At 41.4% G+C, this 23,228-nt stretch overlaps 2 protein-coding genes and 2 long non-coding RNA genes across 4 annotated transcripts in view; 2 read left to right on the top strand and 2 right to left on the bottom strand.

Moving 5' to 3' along the window:
- Positions 1 to 698: 698 nt before the first annotated feature.
- Positions 699 to 4,799, bottom strand: krt98 (keratin 98). Its single transcript, XM_074629032.1, has 7 exons — positions 3,778 to 4,799; positions 3,139 to 3,221; positions 2,841 to 2,997; positions 2,071 to 2,232; positions 1,812 to 1,937; positions 1,098 to 1,318; positions 699 to 845 (listed from the first exon to the last, which is right to left on the bottom strand). The coding sequence occupies exons 1-7, from the start codon at positions 4,114 to 4,116 to the stop codon at positions 773 to 775; spliced, it is 1,161 nt and encodes a 386-aa protein (XP_074485133.1). The 5' UTR covers positions 4,117 to 4,799; the 3' UTR covers positions 699 to 772.
- On the top strand, positions 2,994 to 18,537 carry LOC141764096 (uncharacterized). Its single transcript, XR_012593219.1, has 5 exons — positions 2,994 to 3,396; positions 3,790 to 4,147; positions 9,181 to 9,308; positions 10,839 to 10,950; positions 18,434 to 18,537. It is a non-coding gene; the product is annotated as an uncharacterized LOC141764096 (long non-coding RNA).
- The window catches only part of LOC141764095 (uncharacterized), a 95,195-nt gene continuing 89,265 nt past the window's right edge, over positions 17,299 to 23,228 (bottom strand). The window contains exons 2-3 of the long non-coding RNA XR_012593218.1: positions 17,813 to 19,339; positions 17,299 to 17,747 (exon numbers count right to left, since the gene is read on the bottom strand). This is a non-coding gene — a long non-coding RNA (uncharacterized LOC141764095). The remainder of the gene's footprint in view (positions 17,748 to 17,812; positions 19,340 to 23,228) is intronic.
- Positions 18,868 to 22,030, top strand: LOC141764092 (keratin, type I cytoskeletal 19-like). The gene is made up of 8 exons (XM_074629031.1): positions 18,868 to 19,317; positions 19,657 to 19,739; positions 19,853 to 20,009; positions 20,137 to 20,298; positions 20,450 to 20,575; positions 21,292 to 21,512; positions 21,642 to 21,661; positions 21,766 to 22,030. Exons 1-8 carry the CDS (start codon positions 18,868 to 18,870, stop codon positions 21,810 to 21,812), a joined length of 1,266 nt encoding a protein of 421 aa, XP_074485132.1. The 3' UTR covers positions 21,813 to 22,030.

Raw genomic sequence — 23,228 nt, forward strand, 5'->3', positions numbered from 1 at the left:
AGGTAGCACCATGTGTTAGCAAGAGGGCTGTCAATCGATCCAAATATTAAATCGCAATTAATCACAAATTAATCACACTTTTTTTTTTTATCAAAATGTACCTTAAAGGGAGATTTTTCAAGTATTTAATATTCTTATCAACATGGGAGTGGGCAAATATGCTTGCTTTATGCAAACATATGTATATACAGTATTTATTATTGGAAATCAATTAACAACACAAAACAATGACAAATATTGACCAGAAACCCTCACAGGTACTGCATTTAGCATAAAAAATATGCTCAAATCATAACATGGCAAACTTATATATTATATATAAGTTTATATATATATATATATATATATATATAATACACAGTATATATATTATTGTATATTATATACAGTATATTGTACATATTTCATAGTATTTTTTTCATATATTCATCGTAATTCTCTTCTATACAGCTTTCATTTTAACTCAGATATATTGTACAGAATTCTTATAACTATTTTTTTGTATTTTTCTTCCGTATTTGTTCATTTGTTTCCTGATTTCTGTACTTACTTTTATTTTGAATTTACTTTTCTTTTACTTATGCTTATTTTATGCACCAATCACGCCAAAGCAAATTCCTTAAACGTAAAAACCTACTTGGCAATAAACTGGATTCTGATTCATTATAAAATACAAAACACACACAAGAACGTTTAATTCAACTGCATGATCTTTATTGATTTTTTTTTGCCAGTGCTTCCAATTTATCACTCGATCTCATCCACATCCACATCAACGGTCTTGCTGCTCCCGACCACCCTTCCATCCACAACTGTCTCCACCACTGTGATGACCTTTGTGACCACTGAGGAAAAGAAAAGATACAACAATCATGAGCGAATCACATCACATTTCTCAAACCCAGTTAAAAATCAAGTAGTATTTCAATGATAAAATATGAATTATATGCATGCTTACCTTGTCTTGTGCTGGTAATGGAGAGAAGAAGAAAGAAGAAAGCATTAGTCTAGAACATACTGACATGAAATCAAACTGGAGTGGATATTTATTTTTCGCTGTAATCCCCCCATCCTATCAGTGTTTCTCTCCGTCTCACCTTTCATCCTCCCCATCCAGCAGTCTCCTGTACTCCGCGATCTCCAACTCCAGCCGCGTCTTGAGGTCCAGCAGCATGTCGTACTCCTGCTTGGTGGTGGCGATGTTGGCGCAGAGCTGGGACAGCTGAGCCTCCAGGTTTGTGACCATGGTCTGGAGGCTTGCTAGCTGTGTAGCGTAACGTGACCGGGTCTCGGCCAGGGTGCCCTCCAGAGCCATTTTCTGTTGTGGTCGGAGGAAGAAGTTGTTAGGTGAGTATAGGTAATCATCTTGTTTATCTTCGTACTTCAAAATGACCCTTATTCGCTTTCTTGCTGAGAGTTAGATTACAGGCTGCTGGCTGTATCTTCACATTCAACATATCAGTCTTCTCATCGAACTCTCTGCAAGAAGGCGAATTTCTTTAAACATCTACAGTGTTGTTATTATCGGTCGAGGCAGATGGCCGCCCACCAAAAGCCGGATTCTGCCCAAGGTTTCTACCCGCTAAACGGGGAGCTTTTCCTTGCCATTGTCGCATAACAATGCATGCTCATGGGGGGGGGATCTCTTGTTGGGTTTCTATTAGTATTGTCTAGACCTGCTCTATATGAAAAGCGTCTCGAGATAACTTGTTATGATTTGACGCTAAAATCAATTGAATTGAATTATGTGTAGGAGCATCACAGCGTCACATCCAATGGATGATCTTTATTGTTAATACATGTTGACATACCATGCTCAGGTTGGACTGCAGTTCAATCTGAAGCCTCTGGACGGTGCTCTTCAGGTCCTTAATCTCTGATCGGGTCGTCACCAGAATCTCTGTGTGTGTGATCACTTCCTGCTCCACCGCCGCGATCTGACCAGATCAGAGAAAACAACATTCGTCGTTTTACCCAACAAGTATAGTAGAGTACTGGCATACTATCGAGATAAATAAGCTCAACTGAACTATGGAAGTGGCTGTATTCTGAGCAGTAGTAACTTCATACCTTGTTCTGGTACCACGCCTCGAGGTCCTTGCGGTTCTTGCCGATCACGGTCTCATAGTGTTCCCTGATCTCTGACATAGTCTGGTTCAGGTCTGTAGAGGGAGAAGCATCCACGGCCACATTGACCTGGCCGCCCATCTGACTCCTCATCAGAATCAGCTCCTGTAGGGGTCAAAGGACAATTCCTCAGTGAGCTGTTGAAATAACTTAAAATAATTCATTATCTTTTTATTAGAGCATCCGATGGATTCTCTTTTTGTACTGCATTGCATGTATGCTTTTGGTTCTTTGATCTGTGTGTGTGTGTTTGTGTGAGAGACAAACATGACCTAATGGAGGGAGAGAAGAATACAAGGAAGTGTGCAGAAGGAAGAGGGGCAGCGCTGGGAAAAGGGAGAAGGCGGCAGACCTGTTTATAAAAACAATAAGCTAACAAGGAGTTTCTTCAGTGTTATCAGAGGTAAGGCAGAGGTCACGTGTGCAAACTCTGGCCAGCTTAGACCACAATAGATGGCTGTGATAAATGGTGACAAGTAAGTCTTACAGTGAATAGCTGCTGTGTGTTTAGTTCCAAGTGTGTAGTAACACACTTTCAGGTTACGTGCATGCATGCAAACACAGCGTGGGTGTTGGCCTGTGTGCAGGAATGCATCAAGGGTGTCGACAGATGCAAGCTATCAGTTTCGTTGCTTTTTTGACTTCCATCAACAAGCCCTTGGATTGCTTAAAAATGAACGCACCACAACTCCCTCATCTATAGACTCTCTCACCTCTTCGTGATTCCTCTTGAGCATGATGAGCTCGTCCTTCAGGGCCTCATACTGACTCTCCAGGTCCATTCTGGCCAGGTTCATCTCATCCAGCACCCTCTTCAGTCCAGCGATGTCCGCCTCCACAGCCATCCTCATGGCCAGCTCGTTCTCATACCTGAGCGGAGGAAAGGTCAGAGAGGTTTTAGTGGGTCATTAAGACGAAGAAGTTGTCAGTGAGACATGAGTTCACGCTTCGATGCTCATGTGATGTTTCACTTATGTGGCATCACAGGGAGAGGCAGGCGAGTCCACTCACTTCATTTTGAAGTCATCAGCAGCCAGCTTTGCGTTGTCAATGTCCAGGATTGTCTTGGCATTAAGCCTAGAGGCGATGCGAATCTGAGGAGGAGAACAAAAACACGTCAGAAAAAGTACAAGCAAGCTCATGTTTCATACAGTTGTACTTTTACACAATGATGATTTATCCGTTGGTTGATATTCTATTTCTACACTTTTTATGGAGAGGATCCCTTCAAAATGTGTCTCTTAAAGAGCAACAGCACATGTGAAACATGTATATAAACAAAATCATATATATGTATAATTATTTAAATAAGCTTAAATTAAGAAAAATATGTTTGCAGTCTATGCAAAATTGATGTACTGTAAAATATTGGCTTGTAATATCAACTTTCTGATACATCAGTTGAGCTCTGCAGTCAACCTACACTGCATCCCTCTGTAATTATCACTGTGACACTGAACACTGTAGGCAGGATGTGATGCACTGTTGGAAGGAATCTGGTATGACAATCACCACAGTGCTGCTTTCTGTGCTTCCTGATAAGATGGCCTCCTTCTACGCCTACCTCTCTCCACACACTCGCAGTGAAAGATGAGAAGAGAACAGAAAACACAGAAACGCACACACACACATCTGTTTACTTCCTCTTACCTTGTCCTTCAGGTCGTCGATGATGGCGTAGTAGCTGGTGTGGTCGTGGCAGATGACAGTTCTGGTCTGGTACCAATCTCTGATCTGCTTGTCCAGGCGGCTGTTCTCCTGCTCCAGGGCATGCACCTTCTCCAGGTAGGTGGACAGACGGTCGTTCAGGTTCTGCATGGTGGCCTTCTCGTTGGCCCCGACGTGGAGGTCAAGGCCATCGGCCAGGTTGAAGCCTCCGGAGGATGCTCCGTAGCTCTGCTGGGCTGAGGAGATGCGGGTGCCACGGCCGCCTGCTCCACCGTAGACACTCATGGTCCTCTGACCGTAGGATCTGCTGCTCAAAGACATGCTGGGAGGTTTGGATATGGATCTGAATCAGGTAGAATCACTGGAGTTGATCTGCAGTTGAAAGCATAACTTTGGTCTCCTTGGTTATATAGCTGGCTCACAGAGCAAAGTGGGAAGGGCTAGGAGGGGTAGTTGAAAGGGAAGAATGCTACCCCCCTACTCCTCTATGCAATCTCTTCATCAGCGCAGGTGTGGTGACTGGTGGGTAGGGGTTCATCCGCCTTTTTCAGGTCGAACCACATTTTATCGTTTCTTAATGAGAGGGCATGCCTTGAATTCTCCTCGGTTCAATTCTTTGGCAGTTTGTAATTGCAGCCTTCCTTGTTTGTTTGCTTGAAAGCAGGTTTAGAGGCACAGACACATATACTTTCAAATAAGGCCTTCTTAAGGAAGAAACTCATAGCAGTGACAGAAATGGCACATACCAGCGACAATTCCACCTCAGTGAAACTTGGGGCCAAAGGTTGAGGGCAAGGCAGTTATAAGATAGCCAACGCTATTTGTGTGTCTTCATAAGCGTCTAGTTAAGGTTTTCAAGACTGTGATAATTGTATACAATATAAATGTATTAATGAAGGAATATATATATTTTTATTCAGGTGTTATACCTGTTATGAGTGTTATAAAGCCTGCATGGACTTACAAGAAGCCACTTACGTTAGGCAAGAGAAAAGAAAAAGGAAAGTAAGCCGGACACATGGTACTCCATCTGTGTTGAAACATATCCAATATAAACTTAGATTATATATATATATACCGTACCATATATTGCATCACTCAATCAAATATGAATCAATATTCTGTTACTGTAATTCTTATTTCTCACCTCAAATGTTTTCAGAAACATCTTGTAGTGTACTGTTTAGCTGTAAAATGAGAAAGTTTGTGACCCTCAGCCATGTTGAGATCAGTTGAGGAATTACCAAGCAGGAACGCTCTCTCTCTGAAATGACATGTGATTGGCCAAAGTCTCGGAGTTCATGAGTGATTGACAGCTGCTCAGAGATGGCAAGGCTCCAGCTCGGCTCTGATTGGTCGTTTTCCTCCGGTCTGTGAAATCTTGTAGATCCCATTAGGAGCAGCGGTGGACACCGGAGGACACCGAGGCACATGATTCGGTCTGTTATTTCTCTCTGGCAGACGTTTCTGTATCAATTATTGATTTCTTAAGTAAGTAGCTGTGTAAAAAGCGTGATAATGTACAGCTAGCAGGTCATTGTTGTGAAATAAACCCCTTCAGGGCAGTGCCTCATCACCCTATTGGGTTTATTTCACAACGACCGGCTTGCAGTACATTATCCCTAACATAATAATGTAAATTACTTTGCAGATTCAGATTAATAATACAAAATATAAATCAACTAATAAATGATGATGTATTATTATAGATAAAGATACCCAGCAGTATATAACGTTGTTTGAATTAGCTCCACCTTTACCAGCTGAAACATTAAACCGATGTAAACATTAATGCATCAATAATTATAATCCAGTAATATAATATGTATGATTCTGATATGGGCATATGCATAATAAGTACATTTACTTTTTGTACTCTAAGTATGTTTTGATGAATTTTACTTGCAACAGAGTGTTTTTACTCTGTAGTATTGCTACTTTAACTTCAGTAAAAGATCTGAGTACTTCTTGCACCCCTGCAGTTATCTGATTATCTGATTCTATAGGATTGAATCATAGCGGTTGAAACACTGAGGTTGAATAAATACACAGACAATATAGTTTTGTTTAGATTGTTTCCCCTCTGAATATTGTAGAACGAGCCTGACAAGTTACTGATAAACTAAACTTGTTTCACTAGTGAAACTGCACTCACCAGTCGCAGGCCTTCATTAACTCTGTTGTAAAATTTGGAAATGCTGGTAGCAAACTCACGACCAACTTCTAAAAGTCTAACTTCAAGAAAAGTACCAGCTAGTTTGACTGGTTTTGTAATTATCATCGCAGCCTACACATAACAGAAGCACACCCCCATGCCAGTAGAAAATTAGCACCTTGCTGTTGTTCTTTCCGGTTATCTCTGCCTGACTGCCTCCATCTATTGTCACCGCACACCGCTTCAGTCAGCAGTCACACTGATAAGCAGGGTGAGGCCGAAAAAGGGGATGACTGATGGTTTGACTGCATCTGAAGAATGTCGGTCTGTTTCTTTAAACATCGTACGATGTGGGAAATAGTATTAGAGGCACATTTTACTCCAGCGACAGCTATCAGCTAATAAAATGATTAATGTGGGATGATGCCTGTTTGAAGTTCTTGACTTGAAGTTGTAGGTTTTTCATTTTAGACTGTGTTGTATCTTAAGATAAAAGATTTAAATACTGTGTGGTGATCATAAATAGGGCTGACCCGAATACCATTTTTTGGGCTTTGAAGATTCGATGAGAAATATTCGAAGGTATTCGAAGCTTCGCAGAGCAGCGCGGTGCAGCAGGCTGACACGTTCTTCTGTCTGTCTCCCCTGTTTCAGTGCCGCTGCCGCACTACAGTAAACAAACGCACCTCTACACACAACAAACAGCGATATCCATCTGAGAATAAGTAATAATAATTAATGCTGAATATGAATAATGAATAATGTTGTGGGATTATTCCTTATTTCATGGACTATTTGGGGATTTATGCATTATTATTACATACTTATATATAAAAATATAACTGCCCCCCCCCAAAAAAAACCCCACAAAAACAAACCCTGAAGCATTCAAATAGTGATTTGGAGGTCAATTACCATGGCAACGGTCAAAGCTTTGAAGCCTTTGGGTTAGCCTTTACTCTCAAATCATTATAGCAAAGACAAAAAAATTTAATAATTATTATCATTATTTATATATCAATTCTTTTGATTAGCTGAAAAGAGTCAAATCTGACAGTCAGATACTCAGTAACATGATAATGGTAACAAGATGGCATCTCATCTAATAGATCTTTCTCACAGCAAAGTGAGGCAGGTTTATTTATATAGCACATTCCAGCAACAAGGAAATTCAAAGCGCTTTACATAAAACATTAAAGGCATCGAGGAACACATTATAAAAGATAAAAGTAGTGACCTAAACAGCAAACTGTGGGTTCTCACTGCTCATCATTAAATAAAAACAAGCTATAATAGAATAAGACAGGTACAAAATACAAAAATAAAAGTTACAGTGCTGCGTAAGAAATTAATAATTATTTGATTTAATAAAATAATAAAATGTGGCCAAAACAAAATAACTTATAATACAAACAAAACCAAATCCAAATTTCGTCTAGGGCACCAAAAGGGCTGGAGCCGACATACAGGAATTGAACTCAGCATGACTGCACGAGGGAACATTTGTTATTTCACAAGATGTGCTCTCTTTTAATATTTATATAACCTGCTGCTACCTGCCCATTACACTATTGTATGTTGTACGTTGTATATTCTTGTCTTTTAATGGTGGGTTGTGTTATGTGTGTTATGAAACTTTGTTTTATTTGGAGAAGCCTAAGACAAAGTTCCACTGAGGTGGACAATAAAGTCTATCCATCCACCCATCTATCTAAAAGCAGCAGCAAACAGCAAAGTCTTCAGCTTTGATTTAAAAGAAGTGTTGCAGCTGACCTGCAGTTTTCTGGGAGTTTGTTCCAGGTATTTGGTACATATATCAGCCTGCAGACATTTTGACCTGTCACAGAAGATGAAAGACGGGTGTAATTAATCAACGATGGCTCCGTTCCATTTAAGTGTCCAGGTGAGACAGTGTGCATAATACCAGGGAATACTGTTATTAGTTATGCCTCTGCTTTTCCTGCTATGACATGTCAAACTATGCACTATTGATCACAATAATCTTGTGTTGTAATACTATGCATTGGCTCACGTCAACACAAGTTCTTTCCTTCTTTTAGAAAGTTTAGATCCCCCAAGACTAAATCAGGTTTCATTTTTAAAACTATTGCACATTTAAGCAATGTGTGTTCAAAATGTACCTTAAATTGAGATTTGTCAAGTATTTAATATTCTTATCAACATGGGAGTGGACAAATATGCTGCTTTATGCAAATGTTTGTATATATTTATTACTGGAAATCAATTAACAACACAAAACAATGACAAATATTGTCCAGAAACCCTCACAGGTACTGCATTTAGTATAGAAAATATGCTCAAATCATAACATGGCAAACTGCAGCCCAACAGGCAACAACAGCTGTCAGTGTGTCAGTGTGCTGACTTGACTATGACTTGCCCCAAACTGCATGTGATTATCATAAAGTGGGCATGTCTGTAAAGGGGAGACTCGTGGGTACCCATGGAAAGTCTGGAGCGTTATTTAGCCTCCTTCATGACAAGTCAGTGTGTCATGGTTGGTACCAACGGATTCGTTAGGTTTTCTAGCTTTAAAACCGAGCCTGCTACAACCTCCGAAAGATTGATTGCGTGAATGCATTAAAGAAACTAGGATGGCACCCCCTCTTCGTTCAGCTTGCACCATCATCCATGTGTATTTGTGTTTATGTTGAGATCAGCTCTATGTAGCGGAGCATCGTAAAACACTTCATTCAAACTGGACAGAAACAAAATAAAACTCACCTAAACCGTCATCGTTACTCTTTCCAACAATCATCAAGTGTGCTTGGGCGAACTCAACTGTCTTTTCACAGAATTTAATGTGAAAAAACGCAGAATCTACAGTTCTGCGGATCACAGATTGTGCCACACCCCACCCCACAAAAAACTTTCATTCAAATCCATTGCAGACTTTTGGAGTAATCCTGCTAACAAACAAACCAAACCAACAAACCAACGCCGGTGAAAACATGACCTCCTTCCTAGTCCTTCGACCTTGGCGGAGGTAATTAGTGGTGTCGTTATTATCGCGTTAACTTTGACAGCCCTAGTTTTTACTATAGGATCTATTCTTCATGTTAATTCTTTTGACTTATAAGATGATTTACAGCTTCAACATGCGAAGCCTTGCAGGATTAACAGCCCTCCAGCACTGCACGGTTGGCTTGTAAAACAACTCTCTCAATACCACCTTAATCCTTTTAAACATTTCCGTCTGCTCTCTGTAGAAAATATCCTTTGTTCTCTCAGACACGGGAGACAAAAATGCTGCTCTGCAGGCCTTGTCTGTGCCAACACTACTCTTACTACAGATCCTTTCTTGAAGATAATCAACGTTGATGGTGCGTTTACATTGGTAAGAGGCATTTCAGGTACAGCAACATTCCTTTATGTATGCATGCTTGTGCAAGCAGTGTTTTTATGTGACAGCATTATTTGTTGACAGTTTTAAGTGGCTGATTGGATCATTAAATCACAGATGACAGATCCTATAAATCAGGACGGAAACACTAAGTGACATAGTTGCAGTACTAGTACATTAAATGAGGGCGTTACACTCAATAATTAGCCTACAAGAAGTATTCACTCTGCTCTTGGTGTTGTTAGTTTTTAACATTGAACTATAGTGGATACAAACAGTTTTTACACTGATAAACATGAAAATGTATGCTTTAATTTCAATCTGAAAACAATTTTTGGACCTAAATGGATAATATGTGAAAAATAAATAATTAATCACATAAGTTTTCACTGTCTATGCAAGACAAAGGACTATATAATATATATAGACAGTGAATAAGTACTATATAGTATAGCACTATAAGAGGCGCATGGACCCTCTGTGTGATTGCCTCTGTTTACTCACTGATGCACTGGTCCAGTGTAGAATGAGATTTATTCTAAAGTGAAAATAATGTGATGCATAAAATTAATGATGGCGACTATAGCTCAGTGGGTAAAGTATGGATGTACAAAGAGAACTGGATACAGCGCTGGAGGCAGCTACCGTTCATTCTTATGAGAGTTGCTCAGTGGCGCATGAAGCCAGAATGGCTCGAATGCCGAGAGATAAAGTACTCGGATCTTCCGGCGATCTTCCGCATCCATTGGGCCCATAGAGCAGGCGCAGTAGCGTTTCCTTTAACCCCTCCTCCCAGCACTCGGTCCAGCCTCGGTCTTATTCACACTGTAATCAGTTCTGATTTAAAATAATCACAGATAAATCCCAGGACAGAGACATCCAATGAAATAAAGTAGTAGTCCTGATACACAGTCTCTGAGTGATACATTTGTGTTTAGTTCTATTATGAAATCAAAACACTGCAGGTTGTGTTGTCAGAGAGGGGTCATAAGTGTGTCGCTGCCATATTTATCTCACAAATTGGCTTCAATTTATCCTTCAGTGGTTAAAATGACCGTCCAGTGTTTAGAGATGCAAGTGAGCTAAAAAATATCCAACAAAACACGGACCAATCCTGAAGCGACAACTCACCACCTCCCGTCAGCTCCCCACGCCTACTGTCTTTCACTTTTCAACCGTGAACGGTGGGCAGAGAGATCAACATGGACACGAGATGATGAGCTACCAAGAATGCTTTGTCTCTGTCTTTTTCTGCTCGCTCCATCAGTCCAGATTCCTTCAGCCACTCACACAGACACATCCTGCAGCTGTTTACCTGTCATGTGTGTGCATGCAGGTGTGGTTGCCACATACTTCGTGTGGGAACATAAACGTCTTACTGACAATTAAACACATTCTTTCAATGTTATTGCATCAATAAGTCATATAGTAGTCATTATACACAACACTTTTGCGGTTTGAGTCTCATATTTCTCTTTACTTTGAGGATCTGATGACAACAAATTCTCTGTCTCTCTCTTTCAGGGAAAGAAAGTTTGATACGCCAGCAGTTTCAACTCTTCAACAACTCCGTTGGGCGTGGCGGCGTGGTGATTTACTGGTGACTCCTGCACAGAATACGTGCTTGATGTCCACGGTAAGCATTTTTTTTTTTTTTTTTTGCAGTGACTATCACTAGATGGTGCACTTTAGCTGTGATTCTCACCTCCACAGCTGTTCTACAGGAAGGGTGTGGCTGTGTGATAATCCGTTGCAGACAGTCAACTGAGAGATGTCTCAACCCCTGAAGACATTATTACATCACCTTTTTCTCTAGTCTGAACTTTGTGTGGGTTTCATTTTTATCATATCTTGCAGTTTCTTACACCATGCTATGGATACCTTTCATCATCATCATCCTAAGTAGACAAGACAAGCTTCCTTCTTAAACATCTTTACTATTATATGTACTCTTGGAATGAGCAAAGGTAGGTCTGTTGACTCAACAGACTTGTGTTTACCCAAACTACAGTGGATGAATGAAAGAGTCTATATGCACAGCTGATAATTCAATGTACAATGTGCAGGTGAATGTTTAACTTTGCCTGCAGAAACTGTTCCTACATAGATAGGACCAACACACCAACTTTCACTGTAACAGGTCACACACACACACACACACACACACACACACACACACACACACACACACACATACAGATATAATTTGACCTCTCAGCACATTCACACTGTGAATGTTCAGTCAATGATTCAGTCCAGGACCTTTGTGAGAAATGTTGCATGCTGGGATGTGATTGCACAGTGCCTGCTGAATGGTTGAGCAGGATTTGATAATGCGGTGTGGAGGGGTGTGGTACATCGAGAGGAGGCTTCAAGGACCGTGTTGCTCCATTACAGGCTCACATCTGTGATTCATAGTTGCTAACTCTGCACAGGGCTGCTGTTTGGGCACCACTATATCTGTTTGTGTCTCTGTGAGGAGCAGGACATTTCAAAAGATTCAGGATAGATTTTCTTACTAACTTTGTAGAATGGTTGGTGCTTGAGCAAGAAAGGACTGATTAATATTTCACACAGGGTGGAAATGGCTTCTTGCTAAAAGTCGTATAACTTTGGAACTGATTCACAGAGCACACCGACAGACAAACCCTTATTGGCCTAGGCAAACACACAAGGTCACAGAGGTCAGTCCTAGTTAACTGCCGTGCCAGTTTTCCCAGAATGTGGTGCGATGGGGAGATAACTTCGAGATAACTTCTGTTATGATTTGACGCTATATAAAAATAAATTGAATTGAATTGAATTGAATGGGCAGCTCAGTGGTTACTGCACAAATACAGTGCTGTTTGTCATTCAAGGAAAAACATGGCTCTCCACGGGGAAATTGAAAATAATCTATTCATTGATTTCTTTACTTATTTCTTTACTTGTATATTATTTTTTGATTTTATCATTATATTTTGTAATTAGGCACAGCGGTGCTCTGAGCTAAATGCTAATGTCAGCATGCTAACATACCTACAACAACAATGCTAACGTGCTGTTTACCGTATTCATAATTTTCAGTTTTATGTGTTAGCATGCTAAAATGTGCTAATTAGTACTTAAAGGCAGGGTGGGTGATCTTCAGACACTAGCAGGAGTACACTAGATTTAAAAAAATGATCCAACCAAAAAACCCAGCCCAGTGTTGTCAACTCTTTTCCAATGAAAGTAGCCAGCAGCACTAGCTCCAAAAGTCCATAAATCTAGCGAGAAAGTCACGAAGTCGGCAACATTGACAGTTCATTGCTTCAGGCCTCCCTCCAAAGCCACTCCCCCACAATTATCATTATGATAATGAACGTGAATGGCAAACATGACTATTGTTAGTAGGCCTACTCACAGCTGTAAAACTAGCAGCTTGTGGAAGACATGCAATGAGTGCACGGACAGGTAGTCCGTCCAACCATTACATAAAGGCCAAATTAAATGTTGGACGGGTTTATTACAGTTCTGTGACAGCCATAGATACCGGATTGTTTTTTGCTTTTTTTGTAAGAGCGTTTGATTTATCGATTGCTGATGGGATGTCAAGAAAATTTCAACTAATTTAACAAAAAAAGTTTCTAAAATCTTTACCAACCCTGCCTTTAACACAAAGTAGCTAAGACTGATGGGATTTCCATCAGCAGGTATTATGTCATAAACCAAAACATATTGTCCAAATTCTGATCTTGATGATGGTGCTAGATGAAAATTTAAAATCACCAAAATGGTGACGACATGGGCTCACTGTTAAACCTTTTTTTATTACTACTGCTTGAGTGCTGTGTTTTCCCCTGAGTTTGTTTAGGGGAAAGCAAACACACTGTAGTTCTTTTCGGAGGTGGAGCACCCGACTCACATTCAGTGCAGGAGCAGCAAACTTGTTTCCTCCAATGAACAGCGCTATTTGTCCACATTATGTTGTAATAATCACCTGAAGATAAAAAAAAAGCGTTGCACAGGCATAACTCACATTATATTCTATTGATAAGAATGTGTCCTTTAGGTGACGATTCAACATGTGGCATCGACAGCTGCTCATTGTTGATGGGAGTTGGAGCTCCACATGTGCAAGCAGGAGCTCCAAACCTCAATATGCTAAAACAAAGAACAAAGGTGCACTGATGTGCCATGTTGACAAGACATAACGGAAGTGACCAGTTTGTGAATGACATGGGAACGCCAACCGACTCTCATTCCCATTGCATGACGAAACTGATGGCAGGGACACTGTGCTCCCCTGCGCTCAGGTGCAGGAATCCAAACCATCCAGACATCAACACAATAGATGAAATTCAAGCATGAGTAGTTGACACATGCACTCCTCGTAGTTGCTATGCTGCAACTGCACCTGGACTATTTTGATACTGTTTTGAGATAAGCTTAAATTAAAAAAACAAAAAGCGGACTTCCCTTCATGTCTTCAGTCTAGACTCTCTTTGTTTTTGCATTGAATAGGTACCATCCCTCTATTCTCTACTATTGAAAGAAGGAAACTCAAAACAGAACATCATGGATGAAGTATTTAAGTGTAATTTCCGGATGTAACCTCCCTGTTACAGTTCATTGTGAGTCTACTTTACAGTGCCACAATAACCGGGGATTCGGTACCAAATATGTAATCAGTGTTTTTCAAAGTTAGACATTTTCTCTGTCTTTTTTAAATTTGCTACATAACTTGTTAATTACAGCTGAGTGCACTGCAATTAATATACAACATAATGACATGATACACATCCCACAACAAAGCTGCACCATAAAAGGAAAAATCAATGCAAAACGTGTCGGGCAACAGACTGCACCGTCTCCTTTGCAAAAGGTTGAAGTCTATTTATGGAGAGAATCTCATCTTCAGCTTTTACTCAACCTGTTTCAGCAAGCAGTGGGATTTAAAGGGGGGAGTGGGTGGAGTAGTATTTCTACATACAGTTTATGACTCACAATGCATAAAAAACTCCCACAAAGAACAAGTGCAGACACTTTAAGATTTAGATAAAGTTAAAAAGAAAGCTCTCAAAGATTAATGGGATTTGAATCAGTGATCACACTAGATCATGTGCTTATTTTAAGCTTCAGTGTTACTGGAAGTCTTGCAGGCCCTCTTTGTTTTAAGTAAATATTCAGTATCACAGACTCTGTTCTCAATCTTACTCAGCTAGATACCAAAAAGTAGCTTAATCTTGGTTTGAAGTTCTCATGAGAAGCTGTAAACACACCGTCATTACATGTCTTACTCATTCACCATAGTAATTACAATATAACTGCAAATTGGTTGCATTGATACTACAAATAAAAAACATGAAAAAGACAAAGCGGTAGAGTTTCTTGTAAGATTGTAGAGGGGATTTCAGTCAACCGTGTGCATGAATCATGAGGTTGCTTTTTAGTGAAAACACCCATCTGACACAGATGGTCTCCAGCCCATGAGGACATGATCTCATTTATTTCGTAATTTGTCTTTGGCCTACTGTACATAAAGCTACGTTTCAGAAGAAAACCCAACCAGGACAAAAAAGTTCCTCAGAACTGTGATACATTAATTGACCTGGAATGTAGTGGACAACAAACAGTAAACTCACCTGGTTGTAAACATTTAGATAAACATTGCACACGTCTCCAGAGACTTTGTCCCTTTCTGCACCCGTGAGACAGCTAGCAGCACCTCCCAGGGTTTTGTGTATTTTTCCCTTCTGATCTCCTTGTGGGAGTTCTTTTCTTGTTCTCAGCGAGGGTCTTAGTTTGGAGGAGTCATTTTTCAATCACTGTTTTCATAATGTGGGTGCTGACAGGCCCGCTGAGATTATACATAACAGTGATTAAGTGCTACACAAATAAACATGGCTTGACTTGTTTTTAATTCCAATCAAGGCAAGAGCAACCTGGGACCAACATATTGAATTTTGGTTTTGATCCATATAATATTTTTAGACTGTTTCAACTCCCCAAACCACAAGAGGCTTCTATATAAGGATTTATTTCATATTATAAAAGTTATTTCCCTTAAAAAAGACATTTGGTGGTGCAAACTATGTACAGAAGTCTTAAAGAGTCTAGAATAACACAGACAGGAATGAGTCTGGTATAAGATGTTGCAGTACACTTTGAATTGTGTGGGTCGCTTTGGGGAATAGTTGGACACTTTGGAATATATGCCTATACGCTTTCTTGTCCAGAGTTAGATACTACTCTCATGACTGTATAAACATGAAACTAGAGTCATAGACTGTAAGAAGTGGACATAGTCACCGTGACGTCACCATTTGGTTTGTGGACTGCCGTTTTGAAGCCTCGAGTTCTGGATTTTGGCCATCGCCATCTTGGTCTTTTGCAACCAGAAGTGACACGAGATAGTGGAGTTAAGTACAACCGAACACTGAATAAGACCATTTTAGGCGACCAAAAAGTTATAATTAATTTTCATGAACTGAAAACACACTGTGAAAGGGTTAAAGTTGGGTTAAACTCCCAGACCGAAGAACGCTGTAGTAGCGACCTGTCAATCACAAGGTAGCCACGCCCTAAATCCTGCCACGCTTTATGATAATAAAGCTAAATGAACATCATGCTGTATTGAAGAAGACTTGAAACTAGCGATTAAGACCATAAACTCATGTTTACAATGTTTACTGAGGTAATAAATCAAGTGAGAAGTAGGCTCATTTTCTCATAGACTTCTATACAATCAGACTTCTTTTTGCAACCAGAGGAGTCGCCCCCTGCTGGCTATTAGAAAGAATGCAAGTTTAAGGCACTTCAGCATTGGCTTCACTTTTCAGACACCGGAGTTGCCCACTGGCTAGAGCCAGTAACCGGTTAGCTTAGCGTAGTTTAGCATTAAGACAGGAAACAGTCTTGGCCAGGCACAGTAATTACCTAAGGTCTCCACTGCTTGCCTGAAAATCTTCACGGCAGTGACGACCAAACTCCAGGACCTCCACAACTATTTTATCATTTTATTACTATTTTATTGTTTTTATACTTTAGTTTTCATATGGATAAAACAAACCAGATATAACGTGTTAATTAATAAGCTTTAGAGGTGTTGGAAGCCCATAACACAACTGTCTTTAGAAACTGTACAGCAAAAGGAAAACTGTACCATCTGTATGGTTGTGCTTTTATAGATGCACTACAGTCAAAGAAGGTATGGCATAACAATCTATACATTTTGGAGACAGTTCTTCTGCCATTGGCAGCATCTCTTAATTGAATATCAATAGTTTCAATATTACCAAGAGTATGTTTTAAGTGTGTAATTCCGCATAATAGATTTCAGCTGTAAATATTGGAAGAAGTTTGAATTATTTAAACCAAAATGTATTGAATCTCCATCATTTAGTACCTGACCCAGCTCAACAATATTTACGATATGTTAATAAAAAGAGGTTTACCACCAGCTGTGTATAATAGGTTATTCCATATGGGACAAGAGGGTATAGATGAACCACTGATTTTAAGACGTTTATGTTATTCTTTAACCACTTTGCACGAAAACCAAATTAGAGGGCTTTCGATGCGCTTATCATATTTACGGTGATAAAAGAAGGAAGCTAGGGAAACATGTTATTTTCAGAAACAATCTTCTGCTCCAGCCATCTCCAGCTACATGCCCCCTCAGGATTTGTCTTGTAGTCCCAGGATATTGGATATACACCATTGTAAGCCAAGTAATATAAATACACATCTGGTATCCCTAACCAACCTTTGTTCCTTGGAACAGCTAGTTTCTTTAGGTTTATTCCAGTCTTTTTATCTTGCCATGGGAATATTGAAAATCATTTTCTAATCTTGTTGAACCAGTTCTGAGGACATTTTAGTGGGATTGCTGACAAGATAAAAGCTAATTTGGGGAATACAATCATTTTAATCAGATTATGAGGTTATTATTAAAGGTAGCCCACAGTAAAGGTTGAGAACATGTGTTTCTTGTTTGCGTACAAACGTTTAAAGACTTAAATGGGTTTTCAGTTTTCGCTTTTTATCTTATTCCAGAAAGAATCCTCTAATTTGTCCACAAGTATCTGTGATCAAGATCCCCATTTTTTTTTTTAGGTTGGAGATTAGATTATGTAATGCAGTTGAGTTTACACACAGTACATAAGAAACATGATTCACTTCTCCCTCTGACTGAGAGGTGACCCCATGTGCCTCCCTCAGCTCGCCCCAGCTGACACCAGATGTTATGCTACAAGAGCACGGAAATTGGCCAGAGCCCAACTCTGAGATAAGGATAACACACACACACACCCACACAGTGTGTTTTTGCGTGCACACCCAGCCAGCCACACATTTGCCCACACACACAAACACAGAAACCACACAGGATCCCTTGAGGCGTTCCATCTCATCCCTCACACAGCCCATAAGAGTGGCCAAAACTAACAAAATGGACTGTGCGCATGCACGCTACTACCTATAACATATAAGGCAACCGATAAACGCCTCCTCATAAACTCAACACACACACACACACACACACACACACACACACACACACACACACACACACACACACACACGTGCGCTCGAACACAAACACCCACACACACACACACACACACAGGATGCAGGACTGAGGGGGGATGTTGTGTGTGATATGGTGAACAATGGGGTCTGACGAATTCCCTTACATGGCTTGGACTAAAAATATGGAAAGCAACGCTGGTTTGTGGTTCAAGGCTACAAAGTCTTCATACGGCTGTCAATCAGTAACAACTTTAATATTTACAGGCTCATTTTATCTGGTGGACTGTAATGCCGTTCAGATAAAATGAGCATTTAATGAGATATCGAAGTCTTCTATCTCTTACTACTAAAAGAGTAACTGTATAAAAGCTCTTAATTGCTCACACGGTAACAGCATGTTGCTGCTACAAATAATAATTTTGTAAACAAGTGATTCATGAAACCAGTTTGGTAGTATCCACTGGTTAAAGTACATAATGTCTGAGAGATTAAATGTTTCATTTGGATTACTCAGACTGTAACGCAGCCTTATCATCATGAAAGATATTATTTGCAAACGGCTTAATATGAATGTTGACTTATGGCGGGACACTAAGACGATGACACGCCTTTTCTGTTTGCATTAGGATCCAAAATGACTGGTGAGATCGAGGCTAGACCTGAAGGTATTAATGAAAGCATACGCAAATCATACATGCAGATGGAGACACACACACGCACTCAGATCCCCACGGACCAACAGACGCCTCACACATAACACAGATGCAGAAAGACACAAACTGACACACACATTCCATAACAGTTTCCTCACAGGAGTGGAAAGAAACCCGAACCCTGGTCCTTAAAGGAAAACAAATGGAGGTTCTGCCAAGCCTGTGGCTGGAGGAAAACTCCCTCCTACCCTCTCCACTCCCTCCTCCCAGTCAGACCCGCCCCAGGTCCAGCACTATATCAAGAGCCTGCCTCCCTTTATCAAACTCCACAGTCCTGCTACAGTCTTCAGCTGTATAACGGTCCTCTCTCCTCGTGTTCTCTCTCGACCAGCAGACAGTCAGCCATCATGTATTACAGCCAAAGCAGCATGGGTGGTCCCCACTCCGTCATGAGGCAGAGCCGCAGCTACACATCAAGTGCTGCTCCCCACAAGGCCCACAGTGTGTCAGGACTCAGCTTCAGAGCAGGCCCACGCATCTCCTCTACCAGCGTGCGCACCGTCTCCTCCGGGTATGGAGGTGGCATGGGAAGCGGCATGGGTGGTGGCATGGGATTCGGCAGCGGTGGGTTCGACCTGTCCAACGCCGTGGACCAGAGCTCCGTGCACCTGAACGAGAAGGCCACCATGCAGAACCTGAACGACCGTCTGGCCACCTACCTGGACAAGGTCCGCTCTCTGGAGGCGGCAAACTCCAAGCTGGAGGTGCAGATCAGAGAGTACTACGAGCAGAAGGGGCCAGCAGCAGAGAGGGACTACAGCAAATACTGGGCCATTATCAACGACCTGAAGGACAAGGTATAGTGTGTGCCAGTCTCGGCTGCTTGAACACCAGACAACTCAAATATTTGCTGTGCTGTTAATGATTATCAAGGGAGGGTTTTAAAAGGGCTGAGACATTATAGGCATGACCAGAGTCTGCATGGTCCCTTATGCTCATAAATCATTGGTCTTCTGATGGACAATTAATGATGATGTATTTATAAAAGCTTGAAATAAACAAGAAATGGTTAAGCATGTGAAGTTAACTGATATATTAGTGTGTAATTCAGAGCAAACCAGTGTATGCTACCGTATGTAACTGCACAATGAGACTTTTGCCTCCTGACCAACTCCCATTGTTCTTCTTATCTATAGATTGCTGGCGCCACCATCGGCACTGCCAGCATCCTGCTCCAGATTGACAACTCCAAACTGGCTGCTGATGACTTCAGAACCAAGTAAATCTTAATACTTCTGTGGACCTATCTTCATCATGTCAATTTCAAACAAGAAGGCTTAAAGGGTTATATTTGTCTCATGTCGGTGTTCTCTACTCTCAAAATCTAATTAGATTCGAGCATGAGCTGATGATGCGCCAGTCTGTTGAGGCTGACATCGCCAACCTGCGCCGTCTGCTGGACCAGACCACCCTGACGAAGGCTGACCTGGAGATGCAGATCGAGGGCCTGCAGGATGAGCTGGCCTACCTCAAGAAGAATCACGCAGAGGTAACTGATGCACATCCTTTAGCTATAATGATCTCTACTCTCAATGAGAACAGGCTTCATCACACCTGTAGACCTTTTTGCGAAATAGATCTTAATGCTGACTTCTTTTCCCCCCTTGGTTGTTTAGGAGCTGGCAGCAATGCGCTCTCAGCTCACTGGCAATGTCAACGTGGAGGTGGATGCCGCGCCACAGGCTGACCTCAACAAAGCCCTGGACGAGATCCGCGCCCAGTACGAAGCCATCACTGACAAACATCGTCGCGACCAGGAGTGCTGGTTTAATGAGAAGGTGAGAAGACTTTTTCCGTAAACAGTCTCATCCATTACCTCGCAAATGACTGGGTGTACTCCCTCAAGAGTCTAACCTGTAATTAAACATAATCTACTGTGAAGTAATCAGCAAGATTTCCTCACAACTGTGTCTTTGTTTCTCGCTGTAGTCGTCAACCATATCCAAGGAGGTGGCCAGCAGCACAGAGTCAATCCAGACGTCCAAGACAGAGGTCGGTGACCTGCGGCGCACAATGCAGGGCCTGGAGATTGAGCTGCAGTCTCAGCTCAGCATGGTGAGAACCCCCCCAACCCTCATCCCCCACCCCCCCAAAAAAACTCTGTTCACATCTCACTGATCTTGCCTTATATGAGCAAAATCCCCGGATCGCTGTCTTGTCAGGGGGAATGGTGAAACAAACAGTGACAGAGGGTGAAAGAGCAGAAGGGAGTGTAACAGAAAGAGGCTTTATTGAAAGGAATGAAGGGAGGGAGAGAGAGAAGATAAGAGTGATGGGAGCTGTGGAGAAGGGAGGGGAGGGCTCCTGCTGAGGGAAACATTTCACAGACATCTGCTCAATTTCTGGAAGACATAAAAGAGCTTGAAGAAAGCCGAAGGAATGCCGAACTGGATGACCCAAAAAGTCGTACTCCCATGGATTATCTGTGCCCAGCTGGAGTAAATTGTTCAACACTCCCTGTAAGAACAGCATACCGCTCCTGTGTAACAGTGGAGGAGCAGCTAAAAGACACATGTATTTAACACCTTACACATACACCTCTGCTAATCATGACTTCAGAAAAGATGGGAGAATGCTTTACAAATACAGACGTACTTTTGTGTTTGTCTGGCATATCATCCAGGGCGTGGTTGGTGGATACAGACTATAGCTTTAAATTGTCACAACTGATTTACTACAGTAAACTGGTTTGCAAGTATGAACGTCAAACTATATGTGTCACAATTCGTGTGCATTAATTCAGCTAATTTTTCCTTCCGCTCTCTTAACAGAAAGGGGCTCTGGAGAACACGCTGGGAGAGACAGACGCTCGTTACGGCGCCATGCTCGCCGCCTTCCAGAACACAATCAACATGCTTGAAAACGAACTAGGCAATGTGCGCTCAAGCATCGAGCAGCAGGGCCAGGAGTACAAGATGCTGCTGGACATCAAGAGCAGGCTGGAGCAGGAGATCGCAACCTACAGGAGCCTGCTGGAAACAGAGGAGTCCAGGTAGATGCAATGATACAAGAGCATGGATTTATGAGACCATTTAGACCAAAAATGCACTATTTTATCTAGAAAATAATGCACACGCCCATATCAATCATTGTTTTCTACTTTTCTCTTCCCTCATTCTAGACCTATGGCTACAGGTAAAGGTAAGAGACCCCTGTTTTAACAAGACATTGCATAACAACAGTACAGTCAGTGTAATACAAGCTTGAAGCACTGCCATCATGATTTTTTTCCTTCTTTTTTACAGGAGGCTCGAGCACAGTCACAACCACCACTGTGCGCAGTTCCAGCTAGGAGGTCCAACTGGCAGGACAAGCTGTTCTCAGACACACACACATACGCACACACTAATAAAAGCTGTTACACGAGATGAGTGAGACTGTACTGAAAACAAACGGAGTCAAATTGAAAGTGAAGCCCGTGTTAAAGTTTACAACAATTGCAATTTAAGAGAAATTGTGTGTGTTTGTGTGTGTGACCTGTCTGAAAAATAAATCTGCTGGTGAATACGAGTTGTGCTGTTTCGTGATTCTTTACAGTCTACATCTTTCTCAATAACATCGCTCTGTTTGTGCAGTCGTCATGGCGACCGCATGACATTCTGGGAGGTGGGAGGTGGACTTGCGGAAATCTATGTTATGTAACGGGGCTGTTGTCAGGAAAGGGTGAACAATGGTTAACAGCTCCAGCATGGAAAGCATTAGGATTTAGAGAAACTTGATGCTCTCAGAACTCAAACAAAGCAAGAAAACTTGAGAGGAAAAGTGCAAGTTATGTGACCAAACAAAGTGAGTGACCCGAGGCTTTGCCCGAAGAGTCTTTTTAAACAAGACACACCCAAAGGGTTGACTAATCTTTGCCCTGGAGGCTTTCAACATGAAGTCTGTCTAACTCCTGTCACCTAGTAACAAGAACACACACAGCTCAGGATAGAAATACTGAGTGGGAACGCAAACACTGACTTACTGAACACAGAGAGTCATTGTGTAAACAGGTGCTATCAGTGCTGCACTTTGGCCTCTTTTATGAACGGTGATTGATTGCAGATGACCAATGAGCTGATGATAAAGTATCGTGAAGGGTGCGGCTCCTCGGATGATGGTGACTTAATGTATATGTGTCATGTTTTTATTGTGTGAAAGCGAGGCAGGAGATTGTTATGTTCGTGTGTGGTGTGTGTGTTTGGAAGAGAGGGAGGCAGAGAGGGAGTGAAAGTAGCATTTGAGCCGTTGCACTCTGTTCAGGTCAGCGGTTACAGCCTCTGAAATTACAGCCAAATCCTGTGAAGAGTTCACAATTCTCAAATGATGGTGTAATGTTAGTTTTGGAGAAGAGAGAGATTACAGAGAGGATCAAATTGCAAAATCCAACCCCCTCTGAGGAGCTTCACTCACCCATATTTGGACCCATTTTGCTGCACATCAGCATCTCTCCTCCACACTGTTATAATGATAGTTGATGACAAAGCCCTTCCAGTTATGCTTGTAATGTGACATGAAAATCCAAAGCAGAGTTCATAAAAAAAGATGTTGCATCAAGATCAGGCCATTTTCCCTGTCGAGAGCAAACTGTGCAAAGCAATAACTGAACATCTGTTTACGAGCAAGCTAATGCCAACCCTTATGAGTTCTTCTGACATTTTAGATATATTTGGATGTTGCGCGTTTTTTTTGTCTCTTTAAGTTTCTTCCTATGTTTCAAATGTACCAT

Source organism: Sebastes fasciatus, chromosome 3 (assembly GCF_043250625.1).
Source record: "Sebastes fasciatus isolate fSebFas1 chromosome 3, fSebFas1.pri, whole genome shotgun sequence".
In the NCBI taxonomy this organism is placed as follows: domain Eukaryota; kingdom Metazoa; phylum Chordata; class Actinopteri; order Perciformes; family Sebastidae; genus Sebastes; species Sebastes fasciatus.